The 18,993-nt window shown below is 41.9% G+C and overlaps 1 protein-coding gene across 3 annotated transcripts in view; it reads right to left on the bottom strand.

The window, feature by feature from the left end:
- Positions 1-18,993, bottom strand: part of ERAP1 (endoplasmic reticulum aminopeptidase 1) — a 129,783-nt gene that overhangs the window by 17,248 nt on the left and 93,542 nt on the right. Inside the window, exons 1-9 of one of the 3 annotated variants that reach the window (XM_027545549.1) lie at positions 18,019-18,121; positions 17,094-17,195; positions 12,469-13,009; positions 10,544-10,682; positions 7,245-7,379; positions 4,522-4,642; positions 3,675-3,829; positions 3,203-3,316; positions 1,728-1,859 (exon numbers count right to left, since the gene is read on the bottom strand). In XM_027545549.1, the coding sequence (XP_027401350.1) occupies positions 1,728-1,859; positions 3,203-3,316; positions 3,675-3,829; positions 4,522-4,642; positions 7,245-7,379; positions 10,544-10,682; positions 12,469-12,995 (1,323 nt within the window). In that variant the 5' untranslated portion in view covers positions 12,996-13,009; positions 17,094-17,195; positions 18,019-18,121. Of the gene's footprint in view, positions 1-1,727; positions 1,860-3,202; positions 3,317-3,674; positions 3,830-4,521; positions 4,643-7,244; positions 7,380-10,543; positions 10,683-12,468; positions 13,010-17,093; positions 17,196-18,018; positions 18,124-18,993 lie in introns of those variants that run through there. The other 2 variants (XM_027545548.1, XM_027545550.1) reach the window with 2 other exon arrangements.

Genomic DNA, 18,993 nt, shown 5'->3' with positions numbered 1-18,993 from the left:
GAGACTAGCCATTCTAACAGGTGTGGAGTGATGTCTCATTGTGTTTTGACTTGCATTTCCCCAAAGATTAGCAACTTTGAGCACTTTAAAATGTACCTATTGGTCATGTTTGTCATTGGAAAAGTTTCTATTCAGTTCTTTTAAAATCAGATTGTTTTTACTCAGCCATTACAAAGAATGAAATAATGCCATTTGCAGCAACATGGATGGAGCTGGAGATTACATCATACTAACTGAAGTAAACCAGATAGAGCTAGACAAATGTCATGTGATATTGCTTAAACGTGGAATCTAAAGCAAATGATACAAATGAACACACTGATAGACTCACAGAGAACAAACTTATGGTTACCAGGAGGGAAGGGTGGTGGGGAGGGAGAGGTTGGGAGTTTGGGATTGACATGTACACAATGCTCTATTTAAAATGCCTTTCCATGAAAAGCATTTAAATTAAAAAATAAAGTGTAAAAAATAAATAAAAATAAAATCAGATTGTTTTCTTTAGTAATCAAGTCGTATGTGTTCTTTATATACTGTGGACATTAATCCCGTGTCGGACGCCTGGTTTTCAGATACTCTCCCCGTTCAGTAGGCTGCCTTTCACTCTGTTCTTATTGTACACGTGGTTTTTAATCTCGTGTGATTCCACTTGTTGATTTTTGCCTTTGTTGCTTATGCACTTATGCTTTGGGTGTCACATATAAAAAAAACAAAAATCACTGCAAAGATACATGTCAAGAAGCTTTTTCTCTCTATTTTCCATTTAGGAGTTTTATGGTTTCTGATCCTAACATTTAAGTCTTTAATCCATTTCAAGTTAGTTTTTGTGAGTCGTATAAGACAGTGGTGCAGTTTTATTCCTTTGTATATGGTGTCAGAAGAACTAAATGATATTTATTTAAGAGACTCCATTTACCATTGTATATCCTTGGATCCTTTTTCATAAGCTAACCTTATATTCATGAGTTGATTTCTGGGCTCTACTCTATTCCATTGATCTACGTGTGTGTTTATACGTCTGTTTTATGTCTGCTTTTATCTACTCTGCACTATTGATGGAAACATGCAAACATGAAATACTTTTCCCTTTGTTACACAGAAAGCAGCGAAGCTTTATGATAAATGGCACGTTCTCTGCCTCGGTGAGGATAATGGAAATGGTTGGAATGGAAGGGAAAGTTGAAAAGCAGAATTCTGATCTCGTAACGGAGCCATGACTTAGCTCCGGTCCACATTGCTGAGGGAAACAGAAGCCTGGTATGACCAGAATTCTATCCCCTTCAAAGAGAAGCCAGTAATATGGATTTTTACATAAAATCTCCCAACTATTATATGCAACAATTTCCAGTTCTTTTATTAAACACATTTTGCATGACAACTGTTTCCGAAGGCACCCAGAGCTACGAAAGGGCAGGTGTTTTTGCCTGATACAAAGCTAAAGCTCAATCAAGACCTATTTGTTGAAGGATAAATAAAAAGTTTCTGCAGACTGCGAATATTCACCTACGACAGTAAGTGAAGAACTGACAACAGTACCACCTTTAGGATTTTAAGCCAACTTGAAGTTAGGCTTTAACAAAGTTGACTCTGGTCAGCCTGAGTGAGAAGAGAAAGCCTTCAGTCCAGGTCGGTCCTTATGAAGGGAAAGTCCCCCCACAGCCCTAGCTACAGCCTCTCCACTCCAGTAAGTTTAGTGTGCAAACTGTATCCCTAGAATACATTTTTACCTTGTCATAAGAAACTTCATCAAACATCTCGCGAATCTGAGCAGGGTTCTCCACGGGTGTGGACACGGGGTGTGAGGAGTTTAATGCATCCACCTCCATTGCGTTGAAACACTTACCAAAGAAATAATCTTCCTATTAAGATCGAAAGACAACATCACCAATGATTCACATTTAGATCAAAAACTATGAAATAAGGCTGGCTGCATGTGGGATAACAGGTTTACACTCCAAGTTTCTGATGTGACCTATTATATATTTATTATATATTTACAGAATTTACAAAATTAAATAGAATTATCTTCTAAGAAACAGACAGGAAACAGTGATTTTTAGATCAATATTGAAAATTTGTTTAAATATTCATCACCTTAGAATAAAGAACATTCCTATAAAAATAAAAACATTAATGCCTACAGCCCAATAGTACCCAAATATGAAACTAAAATATATAATTATTTTAGTATCTCCAGTCTTCATCTATACTATTTTTTTTTGTAAATTAATTAATTTATTTTAACTGGAGGCTAATTACAATATTGTAGTGGTTTTAAAGCAAAGAAATTTAGCTTTAACCATATAGTGAAAAAAAAAGCAATGGAGAACAAATTCCAACTATAATCTGATTAGGGCATATTACACAACAAAACAATAAGCATACATGATTACTTTTACTATTAAAGACTATATGGAAACAAGAAAATACTTATTATGATCCACTATACTGTAATCAACCCACTCCAGTATTCTTGCCTGGAAAATCCCATGGATGGAGGAGCCTGGTAGGCTACAGTCCATGGGGTCACAAAGAGTCGGACACGACTGAGCAACTTCACTTTCACTTTCTTTTCACATATAAGTTATGTATATAGGAAGATGAAAATGGGAATATGAATATGTACAAATGAAAATTAAAGTATGGTAAAGGATTGTTTTTACATAATGTTTCTTTCTAATTATACTGCATTTGATTTTCACAAGTTAAACACATGACTTTTGAAATCATCATGTAGAGATTCCAAACCAGTAAGTTTGTGACCCATGAGTCTAGGTTCTTATACAATCAAATGTACAATTATCTTAATACTCATTTGATTTGGCAAGTAGGACCCTATTGAAATAACATCAATCTATACCTAATACTTCTCCAGTGAGCAGCCTAAAGGAGGGAAAGCAATACAGAACAGACAAGTTGTCATTATTTCTGTTTCTTTTTCACTCAGGGAGGACAATTTAGTACTAACTTCATAACTCATAGATTTGGAAATAAGCAACTGAGCGTGGAAATAAGTCTTTATGAGATATCTTTAAAGTACACTAGCATTTTGGAAACCTGATCCATATTTAAACTCCCAGGGAGGTTATCAATCTTTATATAAATTCCATAATCAAGCATTGGTAAATATACTATTTTCCAGCAACAGATTAACCTAAAATGTAAAAAAAAAAAAAAAAGAAAGTAAGTAAATACAACTTACAACTTTCAGTTCTGGATGAGTCACACTGACTGACACGAACTCCATAAACTTGGCAAATCCCTCATTTAGCCAAAGATCATTCCACCATTCCATAGTGACAAGGTTCCCAAACCACTAAAGGAAAATATTACTCATTTTATCCACAGATTTCTATAGCAACTGGATTATCTACACGGCCATAAACATCAAACATTCAGAAGGAAATATATTCTATATGTGTAATGTCAGTATATGAATGTTAACATATTTATGAAGCTAATATTTTTTTCAAAATAAAAAGAAAAACTTTTCAATATGTATTTTAAAACATGGTACCTAATGTTTTAAAGACATAAATTTTCCTCTGGGAGAAAAAGACAAAGTAAAAGTGAATCCATAGCATTCATGTATCGATATAAATAACCTATGTCCCAGAAGAGCAATAAAAACATAGTTTATACTTTTTTTGAAAAGTGTGATTGAGCTCATTTACCTGGTGGGCGAGTTCATGAGACACAATCATCGTGATGCCGAGCTTACTTGAGGCAGAAGACTTCTCAGCATCAAACAGTAGAGAAGATTCCCTGTATGTCGTCAGTCCCCAGTTTTCCATTGCACCAGATTGGAAGTCGGGAATTGCAGCAAGATCTTGGGAAGGAAACAAAAAACATCTTATCAGTCTTAACCTACACATGGCCCAAACACACTAACTCTCAGAATGGATGGATGCAGGAATCAAAGAGAAACTAAGTGACCCACACAGAATCTTGGGTCCTGGATGAAGAACCTTTCACAATGAAGTCAAAGGGCTCGGTGGCTCATTCAGAGTTACTCTGCTGCTGCATGATAAAGTCACACTTGGCTTTCAGACCTCCTGACTCCATTTCTAATTCTCTGACAAGGTGTCTGGGGACTGGACAATCTTAAAAATTGTCTCAGTAATCCACTCTAGCTGGGATGCCCAAGACTCCCACACACTACAAACTCAAACACATAATAGTTTTAAGGGCTCATGTAAGAAAGAAAATGCATATTTTCTTATGCTCTATCAAGGAACTCATTGAAAAAATTTACTGAGTACTCTATGTTCTTACCAAATGCATGCCAATCATGGAAAAAAATGCAGCCTCTGTCCTTTGCTATCTGCCCACTAATAGGGTCATGTTTGTCTTTAAATCAGAAGGCAAAAGTTTCCGCATGCTACATGCCTCAAAAACCTGCTGGGGTTTTAATGACTTGAGAGGCTGCTGAGCTGATGGGGGAAGATGCCAGTTAGGAAGATATAATCTACTGTGGGGGTCATTAAATGCCAGTTTGAAACACCTGTGCAAGACCTATACCTTGTTTGGGTAACGGATACGGGATGCTGAAATAATCCTCATAAAATTCTAGAAGAGTCACCGCGGCATCCAGTGCATAGTCTGCCTGATTTATCTTGTCTGGAACAGCATATACGGAAACCTGGAGAGGAAGACACAAGGGAGTGATCCAGATGCCATCGTGGCTTCTCGAGAAGCCTGACACTAACAGCTTCCTAGTGTGGGACATGGTTGCCAGTATTAAAGATGACAATGGCAGGCTGCTATTTCTTATATTAATGCTGATTGTTCTCGATCAATTCCCCTACTGAAAACAACAGATAGATGATGAGTAACAAATATAAAAATGTCTTCCTAAATGTTTACATGAGATAGTGAAAAGGTAAAGACAACTTAGTGTCCCAAACTGAAATGACTGCAGGACCCTCGGAAGTCAGCAGAGGGTCACTGCAGCCAGCTTTTGCCCTGAAGACACTAGACCACTATAGATGGACTTGAGCTGAGGTCTTCATGGCACTGGAGAACTCAACAGGGAAAGGAGACAAAATCCAGAACCTGCTCAAGGTGGGTAGGAGATGTCCCCTGCTAGACCCCAAAGGACCAAGCCCTTACTGGAAGTCTAAACTAGAAAGAATCACCAAATTCCTCCAGGAGACTGCAAGGGGGGGAAAAAAGCCTTATTCAAACCCTGGTGATGTATGAGGAATAGTGAGAGACTCTCCTCAGAGAATTTATGGCTAAAAGCTAAACTTCATGCCGTCTAACAGCTGAACTCACAATAAACCTAGGTGGTCCAAAAACCTGAAGCCAATAATTTAAAGTGATTCCCAAGGCTGCAAAGTCTCCAGGTCACTTGACAGGAGCGAAATACAAACTCTCTCTGGAAAAATTCACCTTCAAGTCAGGTAAGAAAAGCTCATAGACACGATTCACAGTACATAGCATGAAGGAACAAGACACCGTGAACAAGAGCCAGCAGAAACAACAAATCACAGAACCAGCCACACCAAGACTTCATATATGACAACTTCTAGACACGACATAAAGTGTGAGTTTAATGTGTTAAAGAAAATGACTCAAACTATTGGCACACAAAAGGGGCTCTGGGGACCTAACCCCAATGTAGATATATGTGGGAGGGGGCGGTTCCCTCACATCTCCAAGCAACATTCCAACACCACTTGGGTATCTTACAATTCAGTTCCATGCTGACACTCCTGGTGTGAGAGCATCATTCTACAGGATTCAGTCTTACAAGCCTGCTCCCTAACCCGATTCCAGATGCCAATCAAAAGTGCAAGTTACCACCCATGCTTCTGACTTAGCAGCTGTTGGCTGGAGGTTCCCAACCCCCTTCTTGAGTTTAATTTGCTAGAGCAGCTCACAGAACTCAAGAGTAACATTTTACTCGACAAGATTCCCAGTCCATTATAAACAAATGTAACTCAGGAATGAACAGCCACACGCGAGAGGTGCCTTAGAACAAGGTTTGGAAAAAGGCACTGTAACGACCACGTCCTCTCCTACCAAACCACCTTCCCTATACCTCCACTGGTTCACCAACCCAGAAGCTCACAGGAGCCACCCTTTGAGTTTTTATGGAGTTTTCACAACACAGGCATAAATGATTGAACTTTGGTGACGAAACTCAGTCTCCAGTCCCAACTCTCCCATCACATGGTTGGTTCCCAGTCAACCAGCCTTAGTTAGGTTACCCAGGAAATTTTTATTAACATAACAAGAGATAATACTTATGGTTCTCAACACATAGGACATTCTAAGAGTTTTAGTAGCTCTGAGCCTTCATCAAGGATGAAGACCAAATACATATTTCTTATTATGAATTACAATATCACAGTATGAAAGACACATAAAAATAACCATTCAAAAAGGATTCACTGAAGTGGGCAAATCAGTGAGTGGGTGTTTTTTACTGTTAATTTCACTGCTGAACTTAGGCTGCTTCCTACAGTCAAGTCTCAAGCCTTAGCTTCAAATCCCCAGGTAAGCAGAGATATCTTCACAAGGATAAGAAGACCCTTTATTCAGGACCTTATTCAGGCCCTACAGAAGACAAGGCAATTCAGAAGAGAAACCCTAACTATCCCAGGCCTCAGTTAAATAAATGAGGTCATTTTAAATAAAAAGTCGCCTGCTTCCTCTTTGAAAATCTTCTTTGCATTCAGGGCTGCAGTGTACAATTGTGTAGGTTGCTCACTACACAATGAGACCCACCCAGTGGCAAGAACTCCTTGAAACAAGACCTCTTCCCCTGACACTCCAGTACTCCCTGACCCAAATGCTCTCCCCAGAGCCATTTAATACTCCAAGCTGTCTTCTCTTACTTCCTTCCCGTGGCTAGAAATCCCCAGCTCGGATAGTCAGTGACATTCACTTCCAAACTGCAGAAAGTTATAGACAGAAGAAGCAACCTGAGAAACCACTGCAGGATCTAATCCAACGTATACATTTTACAGAATGTAAGCTCATCTCCAAAGGTAGCAGAAAGCCAGTTAATGGTGGAGCCAGCACCATGACCCAGGCCAGGCCACGTCTCCCCATGTGTTTCTGCCAGTAAGACCCCACTGTAAACAAGAGCATCTGTGACAGTGGGATGGCCCACAAACTGGTTTGTCCGAGAATGAGGAGCGTTTCCAGGATGTGGGACTTCCAGTTATAAAACCAGGACCGTCCCAGGCAGACCAGGGCAAGTAGGTCACCCTATGTGACAATCACAAGTTCACCTTGACTCCGCTCTTGGTCATCTTGCTGACAGACTTGAAATCCGAAACAATGAAGGCCACCAGGTAGGTGCTCATCCTCACGGTGACGTCAAAGTGGTCTTCTATGAGTCCTTCAGCCACAGTCACAGATTTAACCTAAAATCAGGATAACTGAGATCATCAAAGAATCCAACTACCCAAGACACTGAAAACATTTTATAAAGAGAAATAGTCCTAAGTTTCGGACATACTGAAAGTATATGACATGACATTTGTATAGTTATTTAAGAATATCTCTTTCAGAGACTTCCCTGGTGGACCAGCAGTTGGGACTCTGCCTTCCAATCCAGGGAATGTGAGTTTAATCCCTGGTTGGGAAGGTAAGATTCCACACGTCTCACAATCAAGAACCAAAACATAAAACGGGAGCAATACTGTAACAAAATCAATAAAGACTTTTCAAAAAACGTATTTCTTTCTTAAGTAATTTAGATAGGAAAGCCAAACCATTCTCCTCCATGTTTTTATTGAGATATAATTCATATACCATAAAATTCACTGTTTTAAAGTATACTATTCTGTGGGGTTTTTTTAAATTATATTCACAGTTATATAACCATCACCACTTAAATCTCTTCTAAATAAGCCAGACGATTACAAACTGACTCATATTTGCACATGAGGATTGGTAACGTGGCTGGGAAAAAGCAAAACTGAGACTGCTGATTTTGCCAAGATGTAGCCCACATAATACAAAGTGCGAGAATAATCTGGAAATGCAGTGTCTAACTGGGTGCATGTGTCACCATGGATAACCTAAAAGAGCTTCTACTTTCTTAAACAATTCAAAGAAACCCATGCCTGGGCCTGACCCTGCAAAGTCTCCTCCAGACTCTAATCTGCTTCAGTGAAGTCAGGTTTTGCAGTGTAATCAGGGAGCAGCCTTGCAGAGTGGGGTTGGAGCCACAGAGGTACAGGCTAAGAGGTCGGCTTCCCAAGAAGAAAGTCTACTACCTCAGCCAACAGAAAGCAGTGGGCAGGATCTTGGAGAAAAGACCAGTCGAAACTAGTCTGAGAACATCCACATTAACGATGCCTTTTTCCTGTAATCCCATTTCCACCTCTATTTCTATGTCCTTATCCTTCTTTGTGATACCCACCAGCCACAAGCTATGGTTGCCTGCTCGTCAGCCTTTGGGCATTCATATCCTGACTCTGACAGCCAACCTAGGTTTATTCTTAAAGGGCCAGAAATCACCTTTCTTTTTAAAATGTCTTCAGCTTACCCCTGACAAAAATTTCTGTTCTTGAAGTTGCGCTTATTAGTAGGGAAGTAAGCTAACTAAACGAATTCAAATTTAGATTTGATTAACTCTTGCCCCAAACACTTCGGTGTTCCAAAGGTATATTTTTCTTCTCTAGCCTCCAAAAAGACCCTTTGAAACCCCGCTGTCCTTCCTCTCAACCCCATGTCTGAAGCTTAAGTTCAGGCACCTCTGTTAGATTTCTGCCAAGAGGAGGGATGGCCCATCCAAGAGCAAGATTACATTAGATATTTTTGGATCCTCAACAAGTAGGTCCCGGACTTGGATTCATGGATTTGGATTCACGGATTTGGACTCCAGCACCTTTGTGAAGCCTCTGGGCTTTGGCCTTCCCCCTACAAACCTATGAAATCTATACCAGTCTTGTTTAGTGGGTCAGTCTGTCCCTCACTTCCAAACCACCCCTGTTCCTTTATTCTTCTTAAGCTGTAATTCTCTAATTAGAGAAGTCACTCCCACCCCAGGCAGCAGTACCATAATATTTGGGGAGGGAACTATAATTTGAAAAAGCATTTTCTCTATCTCAAATTTATATTAGGAAAACGGCATAACTGTTTCTTACCTTTCTATATACAAGTGTGTTGGGGAAAGAGACAAAAGTTCTTGTCTGGTAAGGATTCACAAGTCTGCCTTTTATATAGGCTTCTGGTGTGGAATGTCAGAATCTCTTTTAGGGGGTCCTTAAGGCAATGGCACCCCACTCCAGTACTCTTGCCTGGAAAATCCCATGAACGGAGGAGCCTGGTAGGCTGCAGTCCATGGGGTCGCAAAGAGTCAGACACGACTGAGCGACTTCACTTTCACTTTTCACTTTCATGTATTGGAGAAGGAAATGGCAACCCACTCCAGTGTTCTTGCCTGGAGAATCCCAGGGACGGGGGAGCCTGGTGGGCTGCCATCTATGGGGTTGCACAGAGTCGGACACGACTTAAGGGATTCGATGAGCAATATAGAGTTCTAAAGGTTGGGAAATACTACACTGGAAGTTGGTTCATGGCTCTCTGAGTCCCTTCATGTGAAGATACTGCCTCCCCAGCCAGCATAGGGATGAGGTATGATACCCTTCCGGACTCTGGGCAAAGCCTATTCCAGCCTGAGTCTCATCCACGGTGAGCTTCTCTGAACAAAGGAAGTGTGTGCTTCAGCAGTGGTATGTATCAGCGGTAGACCGACAGCTCAGCTTCTGTGTTTCCAGTGCTACCAGAATCATAGGGGAATGGACCTCGCTGAGTAATTTTATTCATTTGGCAAGGTCATCTTCTCCTTTCCGCTTTGAAAAATCAGAAGGGCTTCAGCCTAACAGATGCAGACTATTATATTTAGAATAGATAAACAACAAGGTCCTATTTTATAGCACAGGGAACTATATTCAATATCCTGTAATTAACCATAATGGAAAACAAAAAAGTAGAATAAAAAATAAAACTCAAAGGGAACACTGTCCACATCTGCTCTGGAACTGGAAAATAATGACTTCTTTAAAGGCAACTTAAGATTACTTTTTTAACTTCCATCTGCCCAACTTCATGCCAGTTATTTTTAATACAAACTGTATAGCTAATATTAGTAATATAGTATGCAGAAATTATAGGACATAACTAAATCATAGGAATATGGCCTTATCCGACAGAGCATTTCCTTTAAAAATCCTTTTAAAAGATCTTATGAGAAAAGTGTAAGTGCTTTACGAAAGGCACTCTCACTTGAACCTGACCTGAATTTCCTATACGGTTTCTCTCTTGTCAACGTGGATGACCTGCAGTGTCACTCTTACCTAATTTTGCTTGTTTTTAGGGAAAATGTTTTTTTCCTTTGACCATAAATAAATTGCTGCTTGAACCAAAAGCATAGGTTAGAAGTGAAAAAGAAAAATTAGTTATCTGTCAGGCAATGAAACAAACAAAACAGGTAGCCTGAATGTTAACTGGCAATGGGGAGAGGCAAGCCACAGGGAATGAATGGACTCCTCATCAGAGATACACAATTTAGACTCACCAGTGGCATATTGGAGATGGCGAGGTGTCTTGGTTCCCTTCTGATCTTGATTAAAAAACTCGCCTTGAGAGCAGGTTCATCAAAGCAGGGAAAGGCCATTCTGGCTGCAGTTGGTTCGAACTGTGTTGATGCAAGTATCCTAAAATTCCGTAAAGGGGAATAAAAACACAGCAGGAAGTACCAGGGACTGTAAGTGAGGTGTATGATCATGTCTTAATTCCTAAAGCTATCACAATCCTGATGAATCTCACTACCAAAAAATCGTTTATATGACAAAAGCTATCATAAACTAAAAGACAAGTAAAAGAACAGGGAAAATTGATCAAAAGGTATTTAACAAAGTGTTAACATAACCTGAACAAATAATGAGCTCTTAAAAATAAGTAAAAATTCACCCACCAACCAAGCAGAATAGCAGGCAGAGGTCATAAACAGGCAACTCACAAAAGAAGAACATACAAATAGTCAATAAACACATCAAAAGCTGCACAGCTTCATTAATAATCAATGTAACAAATTAAAGGGGAAAATCTGTTGGTATTTTGGCTCTAAAAGGATTGCCACTACACAATATTAGTGAGAAATATGGCAAGGCATATCAAAAGTTTGTTGACCCCTGACTTAGCAATTTTACTTCTAGGCATTTATTCTAAAGAAATGATTTACAAAGATGCTTGTCCAAGTGTTGCTGATGCTAAAAAGTTGGAAACAACCTAATTTCCATCCATAGGAAGATTAGTTAAATAAATCAACACAGAAACATGCATTTTAATAACGTTGTTAAAATGATGTAAAGTGACAGTCATCATGTAAAATACATGTCAACATATATTTTTAATAAAAAAGCTCCCTCGTGAAACTTAAAATACAACATAGTTCCATTTACATAAAATGACATGTATGTATATCCAGAAAAAAGTATAAAGGATGTTCCCCTAAAACAGAAGCAATAGTTATCTCTAGGGGTTATAATGGGGATACATTTTATCTTTTCAAAAATTCTTTTCTGTAGTATTTGACTTTTCTTTAACCTCAAAAAATAATATGGAATCAGAAAAGTAAGTATAAGCTACTAAAAAATTTTGATTTTAAAATTTAGCATAAAATCTCCCAAAATATATTGTGTTTTTAAAAACGGAACTAAAACAAGCAGGAGAGGATCCCTAAAATGGTTTCAACTGAGACAGAAATATTTCCTCTAATAGGCCATTACAGGTTGAATTGAGTCTTCCCAAAATATATTTTGAAGTCTTATTACCTAATATCAGTGAGACTTTATTTAGAAATAGGGTCTTTACAGATGTAGTCAAGTTCAGATAAGGCCATCGGGTCAAGCCCTAGTCCAATATAACTGGTGTCCTTAAAACAAGAGGGAAACCTGGAGAATGGCCGTGTGACAGGCAGGCAGAGACCAGACTGATGTAGCTGCAGTTCAAGGAATGTCAAAGATTGATGGCACCACAAGCTAGGAAGAGGCAAAGAACGAGGCTATTCAGAGACCTAGAGAGCACAGGCCTCCTGACACCTTGATTGGACTTCTCGCCTCCAGAATCGTGAGATACTAAATTTCTACTGTTTTAAGTCACACAGTTTATGCACTTTGTTAAAGCGGCCCTTGGAAACTGGTACCTAGGCCAAGAGAATTTAAAACATATATTCTATCCCAGAAGTCTAATTAAATAAACAAGTAGGTATTTACTCTAATAGAGCTGGAGGAAAGAAAATTGGTTCAAATAGAGTGAAAAATGAGATTTAAAAAAAAAAAAGAAAAAGACTATAAGCCATTTTTAAATATGCAAAGACATGCAAAACAAAACCAAAGAAAGAATTCAACAATCAAGGAAGTTTTAAAGGACAAGCCACCTGAAATAATAAATTTAGTGTGGGTAGCACTTGAACTTTAAAAAAAAAAAGACAAAAATTACCTCACTTCTCCTTCCTTGGTTCTGTAGGTACTTTTATAAAATCCATGGAAACTCTCAGAAAGATTGCCAGCGTAGTCGATGACAATGGTGTATGGGAGGCCGACGACCAGCGGCTCAGAAGCCAGAAGCGCAATCTGCTCCTGAGGTGGGTTTTCCAGGACTCTCAGTGGCTCTTCAGCCTGCCTCTCGCCACCTCCCTTCCTCAGGGCGGCCTTGGATATTTGTAGGCGGTGACTGTGCAGGATGATGGTACTGGTGGGCTTGCTGGCTGTGATTTCTATCTGTGTGGTTCCCCCGAAAGTCAGAGTGGTGAGGTTTGCGTGAATCATGAGATCGTAATGAGCTGGGATGATGTGCTCTGGAAGTCGAATTTTATTCCAAGGAAATGGTGCCCCGTTGCTAGCTTTTGGAGATGTTGGTTCCCTGCTCTGACATGAGGATGGAGTTGCCACCGTTAAGAGAATCAACAGTGTCGAAAGCAGTAAGGGCCTGGTTCCAAGTGACCATTTGATGGATGGAGATATCATCTTGCTTGAAATGGCTAGAGGCACAAATGTACAAAAGAAAAAAAAAATCACTAAAATATTATCAAGAGAGCATAATTTCAGAATGCATCCACCCATAATTAACATGATATAGATACAAACTTAAAAAAAATACTAGGTCTTTTCCTGAAAGTAAAATTATCTTTCCTATGTTAATGAGTCACAAGAAGAGGGAAGTTTATGGTCAACAACAATTATTAACATCTACTACAAAGCATCATCTAGCTTTCAAAGTTTAAATTAACTCTATCAGTCAGGATCCTCTGCTGAGAGCAAGAACAAGCTCTGGCTGAAGATCCTTAAATGGATCACAGAACTGACAGGTCATTTGGGAAGCCAGGCTCATAAAACAAGCAAAGATGGGCAATTAGAACTATATTAGACAAATATGTGATTAGATGACCACTCCCTGCCCGCACTAGACCTTAGAGGAAGCCACCCCAATGCGTAGAGATCAGATGCTAACACCTATGCAGTCATCAAAGGAGGAGGTCTCTACTAGCCTGCAACTTCCTGTTGTTTCAGCAAAAGTGAGGTGTCCAACCACCAGCAGGGAGGACACAAAGCAGGCATCTGGCCTTGCTGCTTCTCCGTGGGAGAAAGGCCTTGCTTCCCACTGAGCTTAAAACACAGAAAGTAAAGGAAGGAAATACATGCTCAGTAGCAAGGGGGAGTGGGAAGGCACGTATTTGCAACAGTAAGCCTTAATAATATAATCAATCTGATTTCGCTATTGATCATCTGGTGATGTCCATGTGTAGAGTCATCTCCTGTGTTGTTGGAAGAGGGTGGTTGTTATGACCAGCGCATTTTCTTGGCAAAACTCTGTTAGCCTTTGACCTGCTTTGTTTGGTACTAAGGCCAAACTTGCCTGTTACTCCAGGTATCTCCTGACTTCCTACTTTTGCATTCCAGTCCCCTATAATGAAAAGGACATCTTTTTGGGGTGTTGGTTCTAGAATGTCTTGTAGGTCTTCATAGAAGCATTCAACTTCAGCTTCTTCAGCATTACTGGTTGGGGCATAGAATTGGAATACTGTGATATGGAATGATTTGCCTTGGAAATGAACAGAGATCATTCTATTATTTTTGAGATTGCATCCAAGTACTGCATTTCAGACTCTTCTGTTGACTATGAGGGCTACTCCATTTCTTCTAAGGGATTCTGGCCACAGTAGTAGATATAATAGTCATCTGAGTTAAATTCACCCATTTCAGTCCATTTCAGTTTGCTGATTCCTAAAATGTCAACGTTCACTCTTGCCATCTCCTGTTTGACCACTTCCAATTTACCTTGATTCATGGACCTAACATTCCAGGTTCCTATGCAATATTACTCTTTACAGCATTCAACTTTATTTCCATCACCAGTCACATCCACACCTGGGGGTTGTTTTTGCTTTGACTCTGTCTCTTCATTCTTTCTGGAGTTATTTCTCTACCAATCTCCAGTAGCATAATGGGCACCTCCCAACCTGGGGAGTTAGTTCATCTTTCAGTGTCCTATCTTTTCCCCTTTTCATACTGTTCATGGGGTTCTTAAGGCAAGAATACTGAAGTGGTTTTCCATTCCCTTCTCCAGTGCACCACATTCTGTCAGAACTCTCCACCATGTACCGTCTATCGTGGGTGGCCCTACATGGCATGGTTCATAGTTTCATTGAGTTAGACAAGGCTGTGGTCCATGTGATCAGTTTGGTTAGTTTTCTGTGATTGTGGTTTTCAGTCTGTCTGCCCTCTGATGGAGAAGGATAAGAGGCTTATGGAAGCTTCCTGATGGGAGAGACTGACTGTGGGGAAACTGGGTCTTGTTCTGATGGGCAGGGCCATACTCAGTAAATCTTTAATCCAATTTTCTGTTAATGGATAGGGAAGTTCTATACAGTCAGCAAAACAAGACCAGGAATGTAAAGTCAAGTGGGCCTTAGGAAGCATCACTATGAGCAAAGCTAGTGGAGGTGATGGAATTCCAGTTGAGCTATTTCAAATCCTAAAAGATGATGCTGTGAAAGTGCTGCACTCAATATGCCAGCAAATCTGGAAAATTCAGCAGTGGCCACAGGACTGAAAAAGGTCAGTTTTCATTCCAATCCCAAAGAAAGGCAATGCCAAAGAAAGCTCAAACTACTGCACAGTTGTACTCATCCCACATGCTAGCAAGGTAATGCTTAAAATTCTCCAAGCTAGGCTTCAACAGTACATGAACCGTGAACTTCCAGATTTTCAAGCTGGATTTAGAAAATGCAGAGGAACCAGAGATCAAATTGCCAACATCTGCTGGATCATTGAAAAAGCAAGAGAGCTCCAGAAAAATATCTACTTCTGCTTTATTGACTCTGCCAAAGCCTTTGACTATGTAGATCACAACAAACTCTGGAAAATTCTGAAAGAGATGGGAATACCAGACCACCTTACCTGCTTCCTGAGAAATCTGTATGCAGGTCAAGAAGCAACAGTTATAACTGGACATGGAACAACAGACTGGTTCCACATTGGGAAAGGAGTACATCGAGGCTGTATATTGTCACCCTGCTTATTTAATTTATATGCAGAGTACATCATGAGAAATGCTGGGCTGGATGAAGCACACGCTGGAATCAAGATTGCCAGGAGAAACATCAATAACCTCAGATATGCAGATGACACCACCCTTATGGCAGAAAGTGAAGAAGAACTAAAGAGCCTCTTGATGAAAATGAAAGTGGAGAGTGAAAAAGTTGGCTTAAAATTCAACATTCAGAAAACTAAGGTTATGGCATGTAATCCCATCACTTCATGGCAAATAGATGGGGAAACAATGGAAACAGTGACAGACTTTATTTTGGGGGGCTTCAAAATCACTGCAGATGGTGACTACAGCCATGAAATTAAAAGACGCTTGCTCCTTGGAAGAAAAGTTATGACCAACCTAGATAGCATATTAAAAAGCAGAGACATTACTTTGCCAATAAAGTTCCATCTAGCCAAAGCTATGGTTTTTCCAGTAGTCATGTATGGATGTGAGAGTTGGACTATAAAGAAAGCTGAGCGCCGAAGAATTGATGCGTTTGAACTGTGGTGTTGGAGAAGACTCTTGAGAGTGTCTTAGACTGCATGCGATCCAACCAGTTCATTCTAAAGGAGATCAGTCCTGGGTGTTCATTGGAAGGACTGATGCTGAAACTGAAACTCCAATACTTTGGCCATCTCATGCGAAGAGTTGACTCATTGGAAAAGATTCTGATGCTGGGAGGGATTGAGGGCAGGAGGAAAAGGGGACGACAGAGGATGAGATGGCTGGATGGCATCACCGATTCGATGGACGTGAGTTTGAGTAGACTCCAGGAGTTGGTGATGGACAGGGAGGCCTGGCGTGCTGTGACTCATGGGGTCGCAAAGAGTAGGACACGACTGAGCAGTTGAACTGGAACTGGAGAAGTAAGGACTGAGGGAAAGGACAGGATGTATCAGAATGGCTGCCAGGTTTCTAGAATGAATGTCTGGATGTTGGTAGGTATCCTTTATTGAAATGGAGAAGGCCAGAGGTGGAAAATATTTTAAAGGGAGGAGAGGGAACCAAGGCTTCATTTTTCAATATGTTTAATTTGTGATGTCTAGAGATATCCAAGGGGAAATATCAAGAAGGCAGTTAAATATACACAGACTGAGACATAAGGGCTTTAAAGGAATTTCCTGTTCTTGACTGTACTCCTTTAAAGTTTTAAAAAGTATCTTCCTTTGACATCTGATCTTACTAAATCTTCTTTGACAATCAATGGTGTGGATTAAAGCGCTGCAGTAACAGAGTTCCTAACTTTCTTTCACAGCCAGAAAAAGTTCAAGATACTAACTGCCTTTGGTGATTCTGACTTCTCCCACTCACACAGGAAGTCAGGGCAACTGGTCCTGGGCTGTCTCCTCCTTCCCTTTTTGGGACACCATGGAATGTCAAATCCATCATCAAGAGGTAACAGGACTTCTTCCAAAGGCTCTGAGCAATGAAATTAACAAGCACTGATGATAGCTAGTTACCGGTAGTAAAAACTTTTAAAATATTGATTCAATTTTTTAACGTATTAGAACTTTTCTACTTAGGCCCACCTGAAAATGCGCTGCCTATCAGTACCACTGCAACTCCGTGCAAAAAGAGACAAGTTGGGCAATTTTTCAGTCTTTTTTTTTTCTTAAGTCGTTGACTCCATCCTGAAGAGAGAGCAAATACTTCGGGGATTTAGTAGAAACCAGAGCACTTCTTTCTAAACCTGGCCTCACAAAGAACCTCCAAGAAAAAGGTAAGGAAGTGTCTGCACTTTCTCCTTCCTCCCGAAATTAACTTGCAGACCCACCAGGCTAGTAAGACACCGAGAGAGAATTTTAACTTGCTCCAACAGGAGAGCCTTTAAACTCAATAAACTCCTGGCTGAGCCACAGCGAAGGGAGGACAGGCAACTATTGGCAAGAAGTGCAGAAGAAGGGACAGCCTTGAATTGATCTGGAGGACGCTTAACTGTCCTTGCGACGATATCCCTGCGCCTGCAACTCACCGAACTCAGGTTTGTTTTCTCCAACTACTATCCGCCAGATACTCTCTTTGGCCAAACCTCAACCCCTCTCCCCCGCCATCCACCCACCACCTCTCTTGACCCTCCTCTGGAGCACAGCGGGCGAGGCTGGCAGGAACCCAGCCTCAAGGAGAAGCGCAGAGGACGGCTCCCGCCTGCCTGCCGGGAAGTGGCGGGGCTTAGGGGAGCTCTGCGCCGCTGGCCAGCTCCCGGTGCAGAAAGAGGCAAGGCCACTGTTGAGCCTGCGCCAACCCCACCACCCTCCCCGCGGACACGATCCCCAGCCTCGCGACCCACCCACCACCCCTACCCCCCGCACCCCCCGGCCCCACTTGGCCGCCGCCCGCTGATTCCCTTCCTCCCCGGGTCCCTGGGCCGCCACAGAAAGGACGCCCTGGCCTCGCTCTTCCCGCACTCAGCCTCCCCCAACAGCGGGGCGGACTGGGGTCTGTCTCACTGAGTACCTGGGACTCGGGGACCACGCCGCCGTCGCCTGCCTTGGCCGCCCCGGGACCAAAACTGAAAGCGAAAGTGAAAGCGAAAGTGAAGCCGGAGCGGCAAGCACAGGCGCGCGGGGCGCTGGGCCGAGCCCTGCGGGCGCAGGGGAGCCCCCGCCGAGGAGGTGGCTAGCTGGGGCAGGGGAAACCCGGCAGGACGAGCAGACCCCCATGTTCCCAGGACAGTTCAGTTCCGTCGCTCAGTCCTGTCCGACTCTTTGCGACCCCAGGGACCGCAGCAAGCCAGGCCTCCCTGTCCATCACCAACTCCCGGAGTTTACCCAAACTCATGTGCATCGAGTTGGTGATGCCATCCCAAGACAGGGACTCACAAAACAATAAGGCGTACGGTGCAGGGGGAACCAGCGGAGAGAAGCACCCCTTTAGGGGTGCAAATTATTTTCCCTGCACTTGTCTGGAGATTTGGTGTCGGGGGGGGGGGTCCCCCATGGATTAGCCTTTGGGGCAGCGGAGGTTTGGGGGCATAAGGAGAGGGCTGGCACTCTGAGGGCACTTGGGTGGAGCCGAGCTCCCCTCATTCCCCCCTCCACCGCCTGAACCAGCTCACAGCCCCGTTGGACTCAAGGCATGTCCATCATCTCCCCTCCGCAAATGAGCGGAGAGCCCCGGGCCCGCCTCAGAACGAAGCAGGAACCCAGAACTGCTCTGCAAAATGCTGGCTTGTGCAGGGTTTCCGTTGCAGAGAGGTTAGGCTGCAGACGCGGAAGAGGAAGAAAAGGGAAACAGAGGCGCAGAACTGCCCCACCTATATACAAGGGGCCCTCGGACCCCGCGGAGATGCTCCACCCACATTACAACTTTCTCCCTGGGCTTCCACGTGGCTCCGTGGTGAAGCATCTGCCTGCCAATGCAGAAGACATGTGTGCAAGCCTTTATCTCAGAAGATCCCACATGCCTCAGAGCAGCAGAGACTGCGCCCCA

Source organism: Bos indicus x Bos taurus, chromosome 7, assembly GCF_003369695.1.
Source record: "Bos indicus x Bos taurus breed Angus x Brahman F1 hybrid chromosome 7, Bos_hybrid_MaternalHap_v2.0, whole genome shotgun sequence".
In the NCBI taxonomy this organism is placed as follows: domain Eukaryota; kingdom Metazoa; phylum Chordata; class Mammalia; order Artiodactyla; family Bovidae; genus Bos; species Bos indicus x Bos taurus.
This window is presented reverse-complemented; position numbering and strand designations above follow the sequence as displayed.